This window comes from Megalops cyprinoides, chromosome 23, assembly GCF_013368585.1.
Source record: "Megalops cyprinoides isolate fMegCyp1 chromosome 23, fMegCyp1.pri, whole genome shotgun sequence".
In the NCBI taxonomy this organism is placed as follows: Eukaryota; Metazoa; Chordata; class Actinopteri; order Elopiformes; family Megalopidae; genus Megalops; species Megalops cyprinoides.
Window position 1 is genome coordinate 13,726,087 of NC_050605.1, and position 21,620 is coordinate 13,747,706.

Here is a 21,620-nt window from a genome sequence, read left to right on the forward strand (position 1 = left end):
ATTTTCAAATGCAACTGCAATACATCATATTGGGTTTGGAGGTGGAGTCACTTTCTCAGTTTTCCTCAAATCTGTTCATGGAGAGCATGAAGATACCACATTCTAGTGCTTTTGTGTGTGTAGTTTTTTATGCTATTCATTTTAGGTTTGGGTTAGTTAAATTTAGATTACTTTGGCTAAGGGCTGGAAATAACACGGCCTATGGCAGACTGGAATCTCTTACTCCTTCTTTCGTCTCTCAATAATTTCTTGGATTCAGCCTCTGAATGTGAGGTTGGCTTCAGCTCTTCAGCTTCCCTGCCCTCCTGTTCTTACTTCCTCTCTAAATAAACCCACAACACCATCAATCAAGTCTCAGTCCACTGGCTTTCCCATGTTGTTTGATTGTTCTATTTGCCTACATGGATATGAAGTGTTTGAGTGTAATCTGCAGCTCAGATCTGGCATGTGAGTGTACCTCATTCGAAATATATTCTGGATGTGTATTAGCATCATCATCTTCCTAAGTAATTTATCCAATATGGTGACAAGATCTTTAGAGATAATTTGCAAAAGCAGTTTGAATTAAATAATCCCGGTCAGAGCAAACTCTCATCTTCACTTAGTCATCCTTCGTACCATTTCTTCTTTTGTGTTTTTCTCCTCCTTTATGCCAGATGCAGAAATTCTTCCTTACTGTACATTAAACACAAGCAATCTCAACTGCTGGACCATGAGCACTGAGAATGGTCGCTCTGTGAAGGGATTTTATATATTCAGCAATGCACTGGGACTTGGAAAAGAACAAAATAAAGACTAATATGAAATATTTATGCGATTCTACCACACGTATGACAGAGATGAAGTACAGGTCAGCTGCAATTAATAGGCTGTTTGGTTCGATGGACCAGTTTAGATGGGGAGCTGATGGACACTGCATGCCTAATGAAGCTGTAGTGGTTTGGTTTGGCGACAGTCTGAGGGAGGGAACAGTAGTGTCCTTAAATTTTCCGTCAGTTCTTTCTGCTGATGTCATCCTATTCCGCCTGATTTGGTGATGGCTGCTTGAGGGTGTGAAAAATACGTACACTGGAAAGCTATGACGAATGAAAAACCCAAATCTGCGTGCCTTTTCTTCCCTCCCATAAGCCCTTTTAATGAACATATCCATCACCACGGTCTAAGGGACTTGCGTGCCTTCAACCTCCAGCTTTAAGCGCTGAATTAGGAGCCTGGACTAAAAGCAACCACTGTTGGCGAGAACCTCTAGAATCTTGCAGAATGTCCAGGGAACTGAAGCACGGTACTTCAAAGACCTGTACTTATGTGCTACGTGAAAAAGGATAGAAACAAAGCTGGAAGTGCATGCTCATTCTGGTGTTCTGCTTACTTAACGTTTTCTTCCTCCTGTTTTTCTGTATTTTGCAGTGTCAGTGCTGTTCCTCATTCTTATATGCCGGGACCTACGTGTCATAGTTCACTCAGTGCCCATCTGCACCGATGGGCATGCAGGGTGCCAGCCCGTGTCCTTGGCGGATCTTTTTGACAGAGTAATCCAGCATTCTGCCAGGATGCACGACCTCTCCAGTGATCTGCACTCAGAGTTTGTGAGTCTCTATGTTTTGTTTGATTTTTGCAAGGTATTTTTGAATGTTTGGGCAGTCGCAATGTTATAAATGGATGTTTATGTGCTGATTAAATTGCAACATCGCATCATAGTTATGTTTACTTGTTTTTCGCAGTTAAGCATTAAAGCTGCTGTCTCCTCAGATTTCTCTTTTTGTGCTAATTCTCTTCTTCTCCTCTCTGTGATATTTGCCTCCCCCCTTTCCTCCTCAAAGGAGCAATACTCTCTCCCCAGTAAAAACCATGTTGGCAGAATCAACCGCAAATGTCACACTTCCGACATACTAACACCTAATGGCAAAGAGAATGCCCAGAGCCTGGCAGTGAGTACTGGTTAAAATTCTCCACTGCATGCCATTCAAGGGGAAGGGGTGTGAATACTGTGTTGCTTGGATGCGTGTACTTGTGCAAGATACATGTTTCCCTCCACAGCCCTCTTTGTAACTCCATTTCGCAGCCCTCTTGAATCGTGTATCACCCTATAATCCCTGCTCTGTTCTTCCCCAGAGGGAGGAACTGACAGAGGTAATTCTTCGGCTCTTGATGGCTTGGCGAGACCCTCTGTCACAGTTCCAGCAGAGCATGGAAGACCATCAGGACATCGATGGCTTCAGCGGTGACAAGGCGCGGGCAATGAGCGAAATGGCTCATGAGCTGAAGGAGGGGGTTGAGAAAGTGGCGGAAAAGGTAAGAGACTATCGACTTTTCTGAACTTGCAGCATGTTTGTCTTTAAAACTTCTGTTGTAAATAAGAAAAAAACTGAGCACTTGTTATTGTCTGTGATAAATGCTTTTTTAAAAACTTTTTTAAATAGAATTAAATTGGAAATTTGAGAAACACATCTGTCATGATGGATTTACTGACCCATACACAAAAGAACACTGACATGGATTCCTTGCATATGTAATCTGCCTAAATGTCATATCAAAATGCAACTTGTGTAAATAGCTTTTTAGCTTTTCTCTCATATTCATATTCACAATGTTATCATCATATGAACAAAAGTTGTTCAGTTTCATGAAACTTATGTCTAATATTCTTTCAAAAACGGAGTATGTTTAAACTTGAACGCATGAAAAGTTTACATGACAGATTGATGATTTTAAAAATGCAAGTGTTCATAGGTGATAGCTGCAAAGCCTATTATAAAAGGTGACATATCTCTTCTATGGCGTCTAGACATGAATATGATTGGTCCCTTTAGCTAGGGACCTGAAAAGTGAAGCCAAGATAACAGGAAGTGATTGACTTGAATCGGTGTGTGGACCCCAGGACTTGGTTTGATTGGCTGAACTGGTGCTAGTGTGTTAGTTTCCAATTGCACACATGATCCCGCAGTTTGAGTGCAGTTGTTTCCAGGCAGACCCAGACACACATTCATGTCAACATGACCCTCTGTAAGGACAGGAGATGTTGTTGCTGCGTGGTTTTGTGAGGGAATCTACAAAAGGAGAACGCTCCGAGCGATTTGCACTGCACTGAAAGACTTGACGTGAGACATTCTACCTCTTTGGCTTGATAATGAGCTGCCTCTCCGTGTGCTGTCTGGAGCTGTGTGAACCGTGTGCCGCCAAGGGTTGAATACTAACTGTAGCTGTGTATTTGTGTGCTGTAAATGTATTGGTGTCTTAGTGTGCTGTGTACTGAGTGTATTTGAGTGCTGTATATGCGTCCATGTCCTGTGTATGATTGCTATATATATGGTGGTGTCATGTGTATGAGTACTAAGTATACGTCTACTGTGTGTTCTGCATACTATGAGTGCTGTATACAGTACCAGTCAAAAAATTTGGACACACCTGATTAAGATAACGAGAGACATGCATTCAAAGACATTTTGATCTAAAGACTTATGCTTAAATGCTTGTTTCTTAGAAAAATATAAATAGTGAAGTTAATGCCTATGCATGAATGCCTTTCCAAAAAAATCTAATTTGAAAACTTTTTTTGGCTATTTTAGAGAATCTAAAATATAAGATCGTTTTGATTTGTTTATAACAGTTTTTTAGTCACTGCATAGTTCCATTTGTGTTATTTCATAAATTTGATGTCTTTACTATAATTGTAAAATGTAGAAAATAGTAAAAATAAAGAAAGAAAAGTGTATCCAAACTTTTGACTGGCACCGTATGTATCTTGTGTCCTGTGTGTGAGAGCTGTGAGTGTGTCTGTGTGTTCTGCGAGTTGCTACGTTTGTGTCTCTGTGCTGCATGGAGCTGCATGCTCAGCCACACGGTGTCCATCTCTCACAGATGCAGCTCCTGGGCATGATCGGCAACTCCCTGGGGGGTCTGTCCTCAGCCGAAGCCCTGCCGCCCTCCTCCGCCAGCGGGGAAACGCGCTCCATGAGCGACTACGACCTGCTGCACTGCTTCCGCAGGGACTCCAGCAAAGTGCAGAGTTACCTGAGAATCCTCAAGTGCAGGATCATCCCTGAACACGAGTGTTAAACGTACAGGAACGATAGAGCAGCGGCCCAAAACTGCGGTCAGCCGTGAGGGCTTAGTGTTAGGGCAGGAAGGAAGGAAAGACATATAGTCCTGCGATAGTATGTGTTTCAGTATCATTTATATTGTGAGGTGCTCAGCTGAAATTCTGCCAAAGAATTTCCTTGCATTTGTTTTTTTTTTTTTTTTTTTGTAAGGTAGCAACACAAAAAATAATAAATAAATAAATAAATAAATAAATAAATAAATAAATAAATAAATAAAGTCAGTAGCAAAGTCGTATGTCAGTTTAAGGTTTTTATTTGAATATTTTGTCCTGGAGTAAGTGTGCGCATGTATTTTAGTAAAAAGGGTTAACACAATCCACTTTTCATCAGTATGTGTATGAGGGCAGCCCGGATAGGTGGCTTTATACAGTACCAATCTGTATGTTTGTGAGCCAGTTACATTCCTGTTTTCTGTCCAGTAGAATCTGAGATTGTAGCATTACTAAAAGGCCTTTAAAACAACGCAACAGTTGTTTAAAACATTTTGCCAACACAGCCATACCAAATTTCCATATCTCAATGAACAGGAGGTCATGTGAGGTGAGGTACTTGCAAACAAGATCAGGGTTTAACAGCTGTCTTGCTGAGGTGTGTCTCACTGCAAAACAACGCTGTTGATTCATGCATATTGTAACAGAAGTACTGACAAACATTCTGTTATGCTGCCCATCAGCACGGTTACTAATATTATATTCAGATTTCTGCTTTTTGGTCTGTTGTTTCAAAAATGACATTTCATCTTGACATGACATCTTGCTAGTCTTGTCTCAGTTCACTGTCATATTTGCTAAATGCTTGTCAATACATTTGTAGATGATCAATAGCCCTTAGTAGAAAATATCAGAATGAAATGATAAAATAGCAGTCCAATAACATTTAAGCATTTATTGTGAAACCGATTGAGAACATCTATGTAAGTTTGTTGTGTGTTTACTGTCATGTCATTCAGAAATATAAATACAAAATACAGATGTTGGTACTAGCACTCAAATTAATGACGTGTCAGTTTGAGGTTCTTGTGTATATTGTGTCTACGTTGTCTACACATATTAACAATGTGCCTGTCAGTATAGCAGTTCAAATTTCAGACTTAATAAAATATATGAAGTATATGAAAACATTCACTGCATTTGTAGTGTAAGAGAAGTATTCTTGGCAAAAGTGCAAATGACAAGCAGTACAATATGTGGACATGTTAACTCAGGTCCTGCTTTCGATAATGCACCTGTTCTCAACTGCATCCATCAACACACATTATAGGATTAGAATAATATGCCATACTTATATTAAGAGAAAAGTAAACCTGGTTATTGGTGTAACCCCTGGATTCAATCAAAACTGCCAAGTCATCTTAAGAGAAAGAGCTAGTCAATCAAAAGAAAAATCTTTCCAGATTAATATGGTAGTGTATTACAACAAAGTGAAATTTCCCTTAAGGTGGTTTAGAGGTTTAGACTTAACCCAGGAGTTATTCTTTTTATTTGGTGAGTTCTGGCACAGACTGAAAAAGAGGTGCCTTCCTGCTACACAGTGTTGCATTTCCTTGTGGCTATGTCCATGTCCAGGACCAACATATCCTTCTTTTCAAACTGGGTTTGAAGAGGTCCAAGTTCTTTCAGTTGCTCACACTGTGCTTCTGAGGTTTTCTGTGCATGGGGCTGCTTTGCTTTCGGGAAGCCCCGCTCTGTTTCCCGGATTTTACAGAGGGAGCCCTTCTGTGACTCCTCTCTCCTGTGATCACTCCTCACGGGCATTTCCTCCGAGCTAAGCCTCCCACAGAGTGTCTCCTTCTCCTTTGAGTTCCTCCACTTCATCCTTCTGTTTTGGAACCAAATCTTCACCTGAGCAGCGGAAAAGAGCAGAATTTAAGGATCACATGGATCTCACTCTTATGAGTGTAGCAGCCAATGAGAATATGAAAATAAGAAAACATGAAATATTTTAGACATTGGTCTGAATGTTTAACGCACATGAAAGTCAACTCGGTCTGAGAGCTCAGGCAGAAACAAATATTCATGTCACAATCCAGCTTTAGTTATAGCATTTTTACAGTTTGTTGTGTGCAATAGGCAAAAAATGTATATACCTCTTAGAACACAGCTCCTTTGCGAGTGTACTATGTTGACACTACCAAAAGCCAAGTAGTGAAAAGGTTTGCATGGGTTTAGTTGTAGTTAGGTTTAGTGACTATATGGTACCCAAACAGTCATCAATGCAATTGCAAGTGGCCTTCTTGGGCCACTAAAATGTTCTAAATGTATTGAAATACAGATCATATTAAGGAGAGAAGTGGAAAAAGGAAGAGGCTTGTTCATTTGGGTGAGCACAGTTTCCGTTGAAAACCATTTTAAATCAAGCAGAAAAGATGTATGCTCACAGTAGTCAAGCATGCTAATAATCTAAGGCAGTAGTGCCTTAATGTTAATTTTGTAATGTAAGTCATGTTGAAGCTAAGTTAATAGTGATAACAGTATTCATTCAGAATGAAATATTCTTTTGCAATTAACATTTTGCTCTTAATCTTGTTTTCGGAGGTTCAGGAACTCATCCCTGTATATGTTATATTATTTATGTGGTGGCAAAATTGCTGATATAAGAGTGACCTTATGGAACGCATTTACTTCATTAACTGAAGTAAAACTGCAGTCCATTTTGCTGAGCTATGGTCATTTCATTACCTTTCCATAAGCCAACTTATTCATTCACAGAATGCCCATAGAAAGCCTTTACAGTGTGCTGTTTGTGGTGAGCAGAGTGGTGGTGAGGTAGAGCTGTACTGTGAGATTGATAGGTGTAGAGATCAGTTATATTACATTACATACATTATTGGCATTTAGCAGATGCTGTTATCCACAGCCACTTAACATAGGTTACAATTTTAGTTGTTATCCATTTATACAACTGGAAATTTGCTGAGGCAATTCTGGGTTAAGTACCTTGCCCAAGGGTATAACAGCAGTGATCCAACACTGACACAGACACGAACCGCGAGCTGCCGTGTTGGAGGGCTGTGGTGGTGACTTGATGATAACCAGATCCTACCTGGGACTCTCTGAGCCTGAGATCAGTTGCCAGTTTGTTTCGGTCAGTTTTGCCAATGTACTTCTGCTTCTCGAAGGTCTTCTCCAGCTCCTTTCTCTGCTCATCTGAGAAAACCGCCCGTCTCAGGATGCCCCTCCGAGACTTGGGGCTGGTGTCTGGGGACCACGTCACAGGGCTCAGTCCCTCTGTTGAGGTTCAGTGGTCACAGTTTATCACCAAGGCTGGCCTACTTTACATGAATGGAAATGAATGGATGGAATGAATGAAAATCCATAGCCCATCCATATTCTTAGATCTGAGAAATCTTTTTGACATCATTGACTTTTTTTCTTTTTTTTTACAGGACTATCTGCAAACATTATCATAATTGCGAAATGCACACTGCGAGGGAAAGACAGTTTGCTTTCCAGGCTATTCAGTGCACTGTGAAACATGACTAATGCTATGGCTGAGCATCTTCCCATCTCATGTCACGCAACTGGCTAGACTGCAGCTCAAAGGTCAGCTCAGGGCTCCAGCTTGCTCCTGTCTCCTGCTATTGCTTAGATGGGCTATCCATTGTGTTTGGTTTGCATTTATTACTGACAAAGAAATAATTCCACACCCAAACTGAAAATAATAAACAAGTAAAAAAATATGTTTTGACCAATAATATTGCAATTTTTATGCCCTCATTTGATCATTTGATGAAAATTCTTTAAATTTGTGCCCAGAATGAAACACCGAAGTGGAAATTGCATGAATTTTAATGCAAAGCTTCATGGATTATTTTGTGTATTATTTGACTTAAGCATGTAAAGATCAATGACTGTAGACCTGGCATATCATTTTCTCTGCACTTATCAAGGGAGACAAGTGGACCAAAATATTGTAATTTTAATAGATTAGATTGTCATATTGTTCCATGAATTATGTATGTATATAATTATGAATGTGTATAATGTGAGGAAGAATTATTGTTTTTTAAATTCCCCCATTCCCCTCAGGGTCAAATATTTTTCCTTTTTATAATGAATCCTGACTGATCACTGAATAGAGACTTGTACCATTTCTCACAACTATGACTATCCTTAATTTGCATTAAATTTGTCCAATCTGCCATCACACATTGCCATATATGCAAACCAAATGCAAACTTGTGAAAGAATGAAATTGTAGGACTCAATACATTCTTCCCATAATTTGCTTGTTCGTGTATAGTGAGAGACAAATTTAATCATGTGGATTTTTTTAATCATTTATGTTTGCACATTTAATTTTGTCACTGAACTTATAATGTTGAAAGAAAAAGTAACACCAAATTAATCTTGTTTGATAACAGCAAAATGGATGGAATTGAATGGACCCCTTAGTCTATTTATACTGGCAAGAATAGACATTTAACTGCTACAGAAATCAATCCCAGGATGCCTTTCTCACAGGTGCATTGGTAACAAAAGTCAAGTGGTACAATTTAACAAGCCCATTGATGACTGCCTCTGTACTACAAATCTGCAATGGGGACGATAGAGAGACCACCCCCCTGGGGCACCTAAGACGGTTAGTCATGCTCTCTATCCCTCCATTTTGCAGCAGCGCCTTCAACTTAAACGCCAAATTAACAGGTCATTCGTGAAATGCAAGTGTATCCGCGCCGCTCAATGCACGCAAGCCCAAAAGGCCTGACAAAGGATCTCTTCATTCAGACTCAAGCCTCCTTAAAATACCCCCCTTCCCCTCCTTCACAAAATCTTTTCATTTGCAGGTAGGGCCAGAGCTCTATGGGAAGATGAGCTAGAATAAGTCTATAAAAGTCACTTTCATTGACTTCTTTATGTTGCAGTCAAGGGCTATAAATGGCCGAGGAATAAGACTGAAGGACAGGTGAAAGGAAGGAGGCCGGGAGCAAAGGGGCAGCTGATCCCAGGCCAGCCCCTCCTCGGCTGTGGAATGCCTCTGAGAGCTCATTGCTGTGGTTTGAAAAATGGCGCCGAGGTCGCGTGTGGCTGAGTGGAGTGAAAGTGGCAATTGGTCACGGGGCCGTTGTGCTTTGTTGCGCAGCCCCGGCTCTGTGGGAAAGTGTCAGCCCACTGAAAGGTGTTTAGGGCCCTCTGTACTCTCCGGGCGCTAACATTTGCTGCCTCACTTGTCAAGAATCAGTGGGCTTAGCAACCTGGCCCAGAGACCTAGCCATCTCAAGAGAAAAGACAACTGGCTAGCATCAGAGTCTCATTTACAAACTAAATGACCACACTTGTTTCCAAATACTGTTCATTTTTAAGAAATTATGCTCGACACCTGCTTATTAACGAACTGAAAATTGATCCAAATGAGAAATTTGACATTTTAGCGCTAAAATCACAAAGGTATAAACAGCTAATCCCATTAACAAGTTCATTTTGCAGTTTGGGCACAAAGAGAAAGCTATTAATGGAAGGGCTTCTTGCTGTCTGTGTGTCCATACTAATGCTCTTTATTGAACATCATTAGTTTAAATCCTCCCCTTTAAAGCCACATTACTTTTTGTGCTGAATGCCCAAGGAACTGACATGAAAGGCCATTGGTAAGGAATGCTATGAACACTCTACTATGCCTGATGTTTATAGTGAACCATTCTGGCAGAAAGCAGGAGGTTAAGGGGGACATAGTATGATAATAAAAGCTCTTTCCATCCAATAGATTGCTGTGAACATCATGAATAGCACAGGCAAGGTTTTATTGGAGAATTAGCTCTTTGGCATTGCATCTGTAATTAGCTCTTCAGAGCACATGAAGTCCCGCTGTTCTGGTTTAGAGGTGAACTCAAGCATTGCTGATGAAGCATAAAAACTTACTTGAAAAATCAGTGGGGGGGGCAGAGGGGGGTCCAGACCCACCGCAGCATGCTCCAAGTAGGGGCAGGGACCAGGGAGAGAGGCCAGTCGGCAGAGCTAGGGAAAGAGGGGGCGAGAATACTCAACAAATCAACCTGCTTATGGGTACTGTATGTCACCTGACACAGCTGATGTCTTCATAGGTCCTCATTGTTAGCATTTTCTAATTCTAAAGCATGCAGGAAAGGCATTACAGTGGAAAAGTCTCAGATACATTCAGAATTTAGAATATACAGTTGTATATGGATAAGAGGATCACTACAAAATTATGAAACTGTAAACCAGTAAATGCATTGAGGTTACATCACTAAATTTTCAAGGTGTTGTAGTGGAGCTATAATTAACAAGCACAGAAAGAGCTCATCTACAATTAGGAAAACCCAGTACTACAAGTGCCAAAAAGTTATGAAAGAGGGATACTTTTTTATGATGGTAAAGTCGGGTCAAGTTTATTTGCTATAAGGCATTTTCACAATTGTCAGAAAGATATTTACAAGTAGTATTGTGGATTTTCCAGAGGGAATTAAAAAAAAAAAAAAAAACTCATTGGGCAAAAAAGGAACAATTTTTCCCTGACCCCCATAAAAGGTGGTCGGGAGACTCCCAGAAAATAGTGGAAATACGAACATTGGGATACTCATAAAAGGTCTTAAGGAATAATACATGAATGATAATGTCCATAAGGAACAGGAAGAAGATACTGATGAGAACTGATGAGAGGATGTATTTTAATTTAATGTTAAGAAAGAACAACAAAACTATGAAGCATATGTATGAATATAAGCAAAATGTTTGTGTTTTTTGTCAATTACAGCATAAAGCATGTAAAAAAAATGTCAAGGACTTGCAAGTGTAGCTTTACCTATATGGACATATTTGCAGTTGTCCATATAGGTATGTGTCTCCTTTCCGATGTTAAGAAATTTGTACCCAGATTTTTTGTGCATTTAGGCTATTGCATCTTACTCAAAGGATAACTTTCTATCCTTAACTGCGGTAAAGACCATTCACATGCACTCAGAGCATAAGCTAGCTTGTTAATTCACTGGTGAGCTGTCCAGAGGTGGTAGTAATAATCGTCCTCTGCCTTTTTCATGATTACTCTGAACAAGAGATTTTGTACCCTGTAACTCCAGGTATTTATAGACAACAGGTTTCTCCACCTGAAAAGGGTGGAATTTGACTTTACATCCCTCTGTTTCCTGAAGTCATCTCTGATCATGGTGGCAGTATCACCGCCCCCCCTACCTCTGAATAGCGAGTTGGCACTCATGTTGGAAATTGATGCTTTCTGCCACTTTCTCACTCAAATATCACTTTTAGTGTGATCCAAGGTGAAAGGTGTGTGTCATTCTAACCTTTCAGCCCTACAGCGACGCCAAGCAAAACACACATGACTGCATCTGGGGTGATGGCTTTGTCTTCTGTATTTGCAAGTTAATAAAGCTTGCCTGCTGGAGCAGGGCAAACTGAAAAACTGATCAGGAAATGAACATTGATCAACTAACAACTCTAACAAATATGCAGTGCAGAATAAACTACAAAGGTTGAATCCAAAAATATGTTATAGCATTTGAAAAATTCTATTGTCATGTGCATGGTTGTTAAAGTAACAGTGGAAATGAACAAATACAGCCAAATTAATCAAACCAACGTACAGTAGAAAAAATGAAATCTCATCTTTTTGATCAAATAACTGAAGCATGTTTAGGTTCTGTACTACACAGTAAGTTATAACATAAATATTGTAATGCTTTTATTTATCAAGGAATCAATTTATCATTTTATGAATGACCAGACACACTGTTATACTATACTATTTTATATTAGTGGCTTTAGCACCATGGATATATGTCATTTCCTAACAATACCAGCCAAAATGAACATTATCTTCATCCGTTTCTGATATTTAGCAGATCAGGAAGGAAGATCACCTCAAAGAATTGCATTCACCATTATGGGTAACTTCTCTCCCTTCTGTAATAACATTTCAATATACGAAAAGTTTTTCAGAAGTTTATTATAGATACATATGGATAATAAACCTCAGCATGGTATTGTAAAATGTTAAGCTTGCTGAAATATTGACCACAGTATTGTTCCCAAAACACAAATTTAATGTTTTCTATTAGGAAAATTAAATACTTGTCTCTCTGTCTCTATTTACACATGGAGTGCCAGTCAAAAGTTTTACACACTTTATTTATTTTGACATTACATTATTGGTATTTATCAGATGCTCATATCCACAGTGACCTACATCAATTACAGGTGTTACAATGTTACAATGTTATCCTTTTATACAGCTGGATATTTACTGAGGCAGTTGTGGGTTAAGTACTGTGCCCAAGGTTACAGCAGCACTGCCTCCGTGAGGAATCAAACCAGCATTCTTTCAGTTATGAATCCTGCTCCTTAACCACTATGCTACACTGCCATCCAGAATAATAGTAAAGACATCTAAAGTGTGAAATAACACAAATGTAATTATGCAGGGAGCAAAAAGTGTTATAAACAAATCAAAACTCTTATCTTAGATTCTTCAAAAAAAACATTTTTTAAATTAAAATAGGTATCAACTTCACTACTTATATTTGTCTTTGGAATAAATTTCAAAGCACAAGCACAACAAAAAAAGTCTTTAGAGCTAAATGTCATTGAATGCATGTTTACCATTATATTAATCAGGTGTGTCCAAACTTTTGACTGGTACTGTAATTTTGACCTTTTTAATTATATTGATAAGAAACATTTTAAAAGTATTCAACTTCTGTGGTCTGAGAGCAGTGTGGACAGATACCCTATGTGGGCACCTTACCTGTGTGAGACTGCTGGATGAAGCCTTTGGCTTTTCCTTGAGCAGAGCTCCAGTCCCTTGGGGTATATTGCTGAGAGCTCCAAAGTGCCCCATGGACCCCTCCCACAGGCCTGCTGAGGTGTGCGGACAAAGGCGTCCTCAACAAGAGGCTCGCAGGCGTCCAGGAAACCAAGGGGGATCCTGTGGATGTCAGCAGATTGTCAATGAGGAAACTTTTCCCTGAACTCCCGAACCCAGGGTGCACAGGGGCACAGCCCTCTGTTCCTCTCGTTAGATTCTGCACCGGGATCATGCTGTCTGAGCTCATATGCTGACAAGTCACAGCGTCACAGTTTTCCTTCTGTGAATCCAGTGACAGAAGTCACATCTAAAAGTTTCAGACCAGCGGTGATCCCCCTCAAGTTATAACAGACAAACTTCACGAATTCTTGGAAAAAAAAAAGATTTTCTCTTCCCTCTCCCTGGGTTCACAGTGTTCTGGGTGTGCTGTGATTGGCTCGGAGACTCTAATGTGATTCTCTATTCGGATAAGCAGAGGGCCATTCTAATGGGCGGAAGGGTGGGTCCGGTTCATTCATTATGTCAGCTTGTCCATAAAATGATAGACACCAGAGACAATGGACTGCTGGCCAAAGTTTAATTTGTGAGCCAGAGAGACTTCTGCAGTTAATAGTGTTCAGCCTCTCTGAATCAGAAGGTTTCTTTGGTCTAACTTTTGTTTTGTAAGGTTTTGTGTTTGATTGTGCCACTGAGGTTTGTGCTTGATTGTGCCAAACTTATAGTGCAACGTGTAATTATGGTATAAACTATGGTGCAACATTCAACATTCATGTGATCTCTCATTATAGTTGTCAGCAGGATCCAAACTAAAGTATTGTTCTATGAGAAATCAAGTGACATTTAAATTATTTTAATATGTATGTAATGGTTCATTGAATGCTATCAAGGAGAAAATTAATGGATGGTGGCATAGTTTATATTATATATTATATATATATGTATATATATTATATTATATATATATATATATATATGTCACTTAAATGTCACTTGATTTCTCATAGAACAATAGACAAACTTTGTTTGTTATTTATATATATATATATATATATATATATAAAATGATTTACGCAGTTAGATGTCCGTAGTCAACTTGTTTGAATCATCTGGTGGACTCTGTCCCTCTGTCAGTCTGGGCTGATGCACTTAAAGGGAATGCATTGGGATTACATGGCAGCCTGATGTGTTTCACTCTGTCCTGCAGCACGGGACGCATTCACAGGAACTCTCAGCAGTGCCACAGTGTCTCTCAGTCTGATTCAACGATTGGCTCTGAGCTGTCACCTCCAGCAAGGTACGTTCCCCTCTTCACTTTGAATGACACACTTATGATACGCGTGCTTTTGTGGTGACATAAATTCTGTGCATATTTCTTGAGCTTGGTATCCCAGGGCCAAATGTCAAGGATGAATCTATCATGTTTGGAAACATTGTAATCCATACATGCCTTCAGTGTAATATAAGCATTGACAGGACCATACAGGGTACAAAAGAGGGAATCTGCTTGACAGAATATGGAAGGCACTTTGGTAGTTTGCATCCTTATCCATTACTGAAGGTTCCGGTGGAAGTTCGAACACATTAAAGGACATATATCTCTAAAGTTTTAAGTGTATACTTTACTACTATATTAATATTATATTTTATTATATTTCACACTTTCTTTTTACATCAAATACATTAAACCTTAAGCACAAGCTTATCTGTGCTTTGTCAGTCACTGTCTTTTTTATTTTTGATTAGCATAATGTAGTGAAGTGCAGTCATATTTTTAACTGGCTTATGTATACAAATTCCCATTGTTATGCTACAATATAAGATTATGGCATTGTTTCAACTCTGGGTTCAACATTTCTTTCCCTTCATTTAATTTTTTTAAACAGCCTTGGTCCTGGCCTTGGTTTATTTTTTTAGACCTGCAGTCTTGTAACGACATGGCGCAAACCAACTGTCAAGCTTTTTATGTGTCCCCCCTCCGCAGCAATCGGTCTGTTCCTGCTAACGACCCCCTGATTAATAATGGAGGGGCCAGAGAGGGCTGATTGAAATGCCACCGCTGCAGCGAACAGTAAACAAGCATGTCTGGCCGAGGGGGGACACGGATACTCCATGCTGGGCATGGAAATCGCCTCAGACAGCCCGGCCCTTTGTTCCGAGTGCCACAGAGCCAAAGGTGGCTTGTAATCAAATCCAAGGTTCCCCCGGTCGCCGTCGAAGAAATGCTCTTGCGTGTTGGACCGGATGCTGCGCTCTCCCCCATGTCTCCGTCCCCACTAAACGCCTGTTCACCTCCTCCCGATGCACGGCTGTGTGTGGCTCAGGGTGGCCTTGTCCTTTCATGGAAGGACGCATGGGGAGGAGGGATGCCTCGTTGAGCCATCAGCAGAACGTTCTGTTCTGTACTGATTACCACAGCATACGCCACTTCCAGGGTTTGCTGCAGGGATTCATGCCATTGTCTTCATGTCCTCTTGCGTTTGAATGATCTAGATTGGTCTTCAAAGCACAGAAGATTCCCAATATACAGTAGTAGTTTTTCTAATCTACTGTGACTAGGTACTATAAGATAACCATTGAATCTGAAGATTTAAAGGATAATGGAGATGTACACATTTGAGGACATTTGAGGACAAAAATAGATACACATGGTACAGTAAATGTATCATGTGTATTTAGGAAATTAACAAATCACAACTTGAGTTCTCAAAAAAAAGTAAAAAAAAGTCAGTCACTTAAGAGAACTAAATGACTGGATGGTAAATGTGTAATAAATCTTAACATACGTCATTATTTCAATGTAATCTATGCCATTGACGATGATGTGGTTCTTTACTTTGAATCACTGATTCATTTTTAAACAAACTAAACTTGGCTGTAATACATTTTTTGACAAAAAAAATCTTATGTTCTGTGTGTGTGTGTGTATGTGTGTGTGTGTGTGTGTGTGTGTGTGTGTGTGTGCCTGTGTGTGGGTTTTTTTTTTTTTTCCAAGGAAAATGTGGTTCCTCCACTCAGCAGATCAACTCAACAAAGCTGCTTTTTCGTTGAATCTTTAGAAGATACTAAGCCGCTGCACACTCAATTGATATTCCACTACTTGCACTTCATATTGTTAATGGTCAGCCAGGCTCCATGAATGAAAGGACAATGAGTTACCCTGCGCTAAACGGCCACTTTGTGCAGACACTGTGCTGCAGTGCGGAAGTTTCTAATGTGCGAGTCGCAATTGTGTTTCTATGGAGTTCTAATAAGCTTCTGTGATGAGAATGAATACGCCACACCATTCAAACTTCGTTCCACAGACTGAACTTTATGCACATTCAGCTCCAGACAAAAGCCAGCGGAGCAAGGGAGCCACTAAAGCACACCATATTACCATGACAGAGAGCAATTTGCAGGACCTTGAGACAGGAAAAAAATGAGACAAAATGCTTTTATTCTTAACAAACCTTGAAGCGCCATAAACTTCGAATTTTGTGGACACTTTTTTTTTGATGAAGTTATTAAAGTAAATCATACTTTTGGTATCAACTGGTTTTCCTTTTATCTAAGTTGATTCATAAAAGCATTCAACTCACTGAGAGAATTATAGAATAATCATGGACTATAATTTAGGGGTGGCCTATAGATATTAGTTTTCACCAAATGTCCATAATTCAAGTTACACAGTCTGCTGCAATGAAGTAAACTAAAACAAGATATATGAGGACATGAATGTAAGGACAGGTGATGATGGTAAAACAGATGTCTTGAACTTTGGATCTCAAAGATGAAGTACTCAGCAGAGAATATAAAAATTGAATAAGTACTCCCAGGCTGACTATTTTTTTTTCAAACATACTTATAAGGCTGCTGGATCCATACCCTGCTGGGGCACTACTGTTGTACCCACAGGCAAGGTACTTTGCCTTAGGAAATATCCAGCTGGATAAGAGCATTGCTAAACATATAAATAAATTGTAGATCTAAGGATGTTTGAGTCCAAATGTTTAGCTTCTCTCACGGGGAAAAAAAATCTTTAGAATGTTACAATTGAAACATATATGTAATTGGAAGAATCAAGAATTAAATAATGCCCGATGATTCATGGCTATGAAGAATTTTAAATTGTTAGTACTGTTTTGTCTGTGAAGCCAGGGATTTCCCAAAAGAGGTATGAATAATGTGACTGAAAATGGCAAGTATTTTGTAAAATCCTAGCCTATATTTTCCCTTAACAAATGGCAAAGGCAAAATTGTAGAAAACAGGTCTTGGGCTTGTCCACACACTGCCACCTTGTGGCACTTTACATATACACAAAAACAAATGTAATATATATACTGAGCTAGTAAATAATCTTTATGTAGGTCTGGAAGAGGTCTGGGCCAGCAACACTTCGCAGATATATTGGCCTGGAATATTGCACAGTAGTATTAATGGACAGGCAGGTTGCTATGACAGGTACAAGTTAATGTTGTAAACATTATGGTGATTGTTTAGTTTCATGATAAAAGCAATGAGGAACATATCCTGGTAAAGCTTTACATTAAGGTTCCAGGTTCCAGCAGTCAAGAAAATAAATGGAAATTTTATCTGGCATGAGTTACCCTTGTGGAAGAGAGAGTAACCATAAAACATTCTGAGCACAAATGCCACTGTTGTGACATTTTCAGCAATAAATACATTTTCTTTTATTAAATAAAACTTAATAGCTATGTACTCCCTACATTTCAGTTGTCTCCAACACCCTGCCCCATTTTCTGTTTGAAAGTGTATTTCACAAGGCAAAGTTTGCAGATTTAAGGCATAATTGAGAGAGAGTGAAATCCAGATGCAGATTGAGGTGATGTGGTTTGTCATTTTTATTTGAACAAAGTAACAAAGCCAGTGCATTTTAAGTACAGGCAATCAGGGCTTATTGGTGATGTCAGCAGCTGATAGCAGTGGGAAAAATAGCTGCCTGTAAATTAGGCACTCAAATACAGCAAGAAGGGTGAACGTTATTGCCATCTTTATTTCTACTGAACTGCCAAAGCTGTGGGTGTTTTGACAGATTATATAAAGATGTGTTAAACTGGCTGTTGCTTCTCACAAAAAAATGGGAAAAAAAAACGTACAAAACAATAATTTAAAAACCAACTAACACAGGAACCAGCCTCAAATACATAGTACACACCAAAACCTTATGTAATAACAAAAAAAAAAAAAAAAAACTCTTCTGCACCCACACACCTGTATTTAAGGCCTGCTAATTAGGGTGTGTGTGACTCATTAACCAATCACATGCAGAGAGTAGCCATTACTTATTAAACAATCAACCTGTTTGGAATGCCATTGCTTAAAAGGGATCTGCTATTTTTAGATTTGAATGGGATGGAATACAAAGAGGTTCCTTAGACATTGAACATTTTTACATTTCACACTGAAAAAATTAAGTTTTTGGGGGGACAGAAGGTTCTCCTTCCCAAGATAATTTTGGCCATTTGGCCATTATTATTTGTGTTGACAGCGCACATTTTCAGAGCAAGGTGAGATGAGGTGACGCAACTCTTCACAAGATCCCAATACCAAAATCCAACAACAGAATTAATCTGTTGCAACTTAGATGTGTGAGTAATTTGAGTATTTCCAAAGGTCAACACTATTTTGATTCCATTGGAATCAAGTGTGGATAATTGTGTTCTGTCTGTACAGTGCTTAAATGTAGATAGTAGAAAATATACCTGTCAAATCTCTACATTCAAGTCTGAAACAGAAAAAAAAACATCCAATTTGCCTATGAATGGGAATTTCAATATTGTTACACAACAGCTTGCATATTCCACATCTTTGAGGCTTGTGGAATGCAAAGCATTCTGTGCAATCCAGACAGCATTTGGTTCTTTTGCAGAGTTCCCTTTCCTTGGGGTGTTTTTTCCTTGTAGTTCAGCAGGCTAATCATGCTTCTTGTCCAAAGTAAATGGCAAAGGCCGCAGTTGACCTCAGTCGTATTCAAACCATGGCTAATTATTCTGGAAGAGATTATATAAACCCTATAATTGCATAATAAGAATAACCAGAATAACTGAATGCATATGCATGCAATGCCACATCCATTAGCTAATTGAAAAGAATGGCAAGAGTGTCAAAATGTGCATTTCGGTGTATTGTACAGTGTTAAACACTAGATGGCAGCACTGCTCAGGGTACAGAGCTGATCACATGGCCATGGTCGAGAAGGCAAGTACACACTGAGGAGACCACTCTGTGTGCTAAATGTGACAGCAAATCCTTAACAAAATGCACAAACATTAATAAAATGCACACCTGACATTCAATACCATTAAATTGCATAACAGCTTTCTCCCTGTGGTGCCCTCAAGAACTCTTTGCATGTCTGGGAATAAATATGGCACGCAAGCCATGGAAAGGCAGACAGGGTCATTGCAAAGAGTGATGTGCTGGAAGCGGTGAATCAGCTGGCTGAACTGTTCCTCCTGTCTGTCTGTCTGTCTGTGGCTGACCTCCGGCTATTCTAGGCCGGCAGACTTTGGCAGCAAGCACCATGTTCCATGTCAGGTGATCCCGAACCTCACACTGTGTTGTAAGACTTAGTAAAGGCGAATGCCACCATCAGTCAGCTTTGACAAGTGAGCTTTGGGCTCTGACATTTTGACCGTTGAACCTGGCTTCTTTCTAGAATTTTTCAATCTTGCTTACCTGCACATACAACATTACATTACATTATTAGCGTTTAGCGACTTACATAGGTTACAATGTCTTATATGTTACCCATTTATACAGCTGGATATTTACTGAGGCAATTCTGGGTTAAGTACCTTGCCCAAGGGTAGTGCCAAAGCAGGGAATTGAACCGGCAACCTTTCAGTTACAAGTCCTGTTCCTTACCACTATGTTACACTGCCGCAACATAGAGTTCTTCTCCTTTTGGTGGTTTTATTATTTCTTGTCACAGCATTACAAGGCATTTTATGTCTCTTGCATAATTGTGTACAATTGATTTCTATTATCAGGCAGCCTAAAGGTACCAGGGCTGTTTCCAGTACCTCTGGAAGAATATTTCTTATTTCAGATATGAAATAGTCCATTGTGCGTCATCTCTACATGCTTTTAGTTTGTTGATCTTGAAGTGGTTACTTTGAGTGGCTGCTGCCAGTTGTTTTTAGGGTTATGAATACTGGAATAAAGAGTCCCAAAGAAAGCATTGTTCTAGACAAAAGTGATTTGTTAATTCACCAACTGAATGAGAGGTATGCATTTTTCATGTTTCTCTTTTTGACACTTCTCCAGCATCAGGTTATGTAATGTCCCTCTGTTTTGAGTTAAAACTTGCGCTGTCTTGACTTTCCCACACTGGTTTCATATAGGCTTAGTCACATACCACTGCAATGCAATAATGAAATTTCAAGTTTCAATCACTTACTGTACGCATTACATTCTGAGGCTTCCATGTGTATTTGATTATGAGAATCCATGGATTTTAGTCAATTTATTTAATTTAAAAGATGCTCAGGAGCCCTACAATGTCAACTCAGGCCGAGACTTGTTCTTTTGTCGTCTGTTTGTTAGTTAGTTTCCTAGGACTAAAATGTTCCAACCACAAGTGTGGTCATGCTTCAAATGTCATTGTCATCAACACATTGGTGGCGGCACAGATATTTTTGCTAGCGCTTGTTTACAGCTTGTGTACCCTGCATACATGTTTCCAGTGGATAGGGATATGTCTCTCTGGGAGAACACTATATGCAAGTGGATTAATGCTTCTTTGACAACTGCAGTCTCTCTATTTATAATGCACCGTGTTTATTTCCACGGCTGCTGTCCAGAGGACATTTATATGGATATTTGCCAGCTGTTTCCTGCAGTCTATAGTCTGTCTGTGGGTAACTCCGATTGCATCATTTTGGCTGAAAACTGGAAACGCACAATCTCTCACATCTAAACCCCTCCGATGTCTGCAAAGGGAAAACATTTTTGTCTTCCTGTTGTTGCTCGCATCAAGTTCAAAACTTTTGTGCTGGCATACGGGACAGTGAATGGGACAGCCACCTCATACCTACAGTCAGTCTTCAAACCATATGTACTGCCCAGATCATTACACTCTGCAACCATGGAGTGACTGATTGTCCCGTCCTGATGGGGTCGCTCCTCCCAGACACTATGCCGGCCTGTGCTGGTCCCTCAGTGGTGGAATGAACTTCCCACAGTGGCCAGGACAGCAGAATCACTGGCCATCTTCCAATGCAGACTGAAGACCCACCTCTTCAGATTGCATCCCAGTTCCACTTCAATCTCCACCCTCTAACACCTGTTACTTGTATTACTTGTATTATTTGCTGTTTATTTTACATGTAATATTGCAATGTGTTTTGGATTCTGTGATGTAGTGACTGTGATGTATGGTAGTATGTGTAAATGGCTTGCCTACTTGTAGTTGGCTTAGTTTCTAGGCTGTCTAGTCAGCTTGCAGAAGTTAACTTGTGGTAGGGCTTGAATAATGCTATGTTCACACTCACTGGTCTGTGAGTGTTGTTAGCCGGGTCTGACACTGTTGCTTATTCAACTTGATTGGATACAATTCTGTTCTTTTGTGCTGGAAGTCGGTCTGGATAAGAGCTTCTGCTAAATGAATATAATGTAATGTTTTAAATGGCTAAAAGGATTTGAGGGGTGAGTTCTACATATAAAATGGCAAGACATGTAATGAGGTTGCTTTGAAAACCTGGGCTGCATTATAATAAGAACTCTCTTATGCTCAGGCAAATAGA

The 21,620-nt window shown here is 39.6% G+C and overlaps 1 protein-coding gene across 1 annotated transcript; it reads left to right on the plus strand.

Annotated features, from left to right (window-relative positions):
• The first annotated feature begins 1,260 nt into the window (after nucleotides 1-1,260).
• Nucleotides 1,261-4,056, plus strand: prl2 (prolactin 2). Its single transcript, XM_036518435.1, has 5 exons — nucleotides 1,261-1,282; nucleotides 1,408-1,586; nucleotides 1,821-1,928; nucleotides 2,113-2,292; nucleotides 3,859-4,056. The coding sequence occupies exons 1-5, from the start codon at nucleotides 1,261-1,263 to the stop codon at nucleotides 4,054-4,056; spliced, it is 687 nt and encodes a 228-aa protein (XP_036374328.1).
• The last annotated feature ends 17,564 nt before the right edge of the window (nucleotides 4,057-21,620 follow it).

Coding starts and splice junctions, on each gene's coding strand:
- prl2 (XM_036518435.1), top strand. CDS start 1,261: ATGTCCAGGGAACTGAAGCACG. Junction 1,283..1,407: donor GTCCAGGGAACTGAAGCACG/GTACTTCAAAGA, acceptor TGTATTTTGCAG/TGTCAGTGCTGTTCCTCATT. Junction 1,929..2,112: donor AGAATGCCCAGAGCCTGGCA/GTGAGTACTGGT, acceptor GTTCTTCCCCAG/AGGGAGGAACTGACAGAGGT.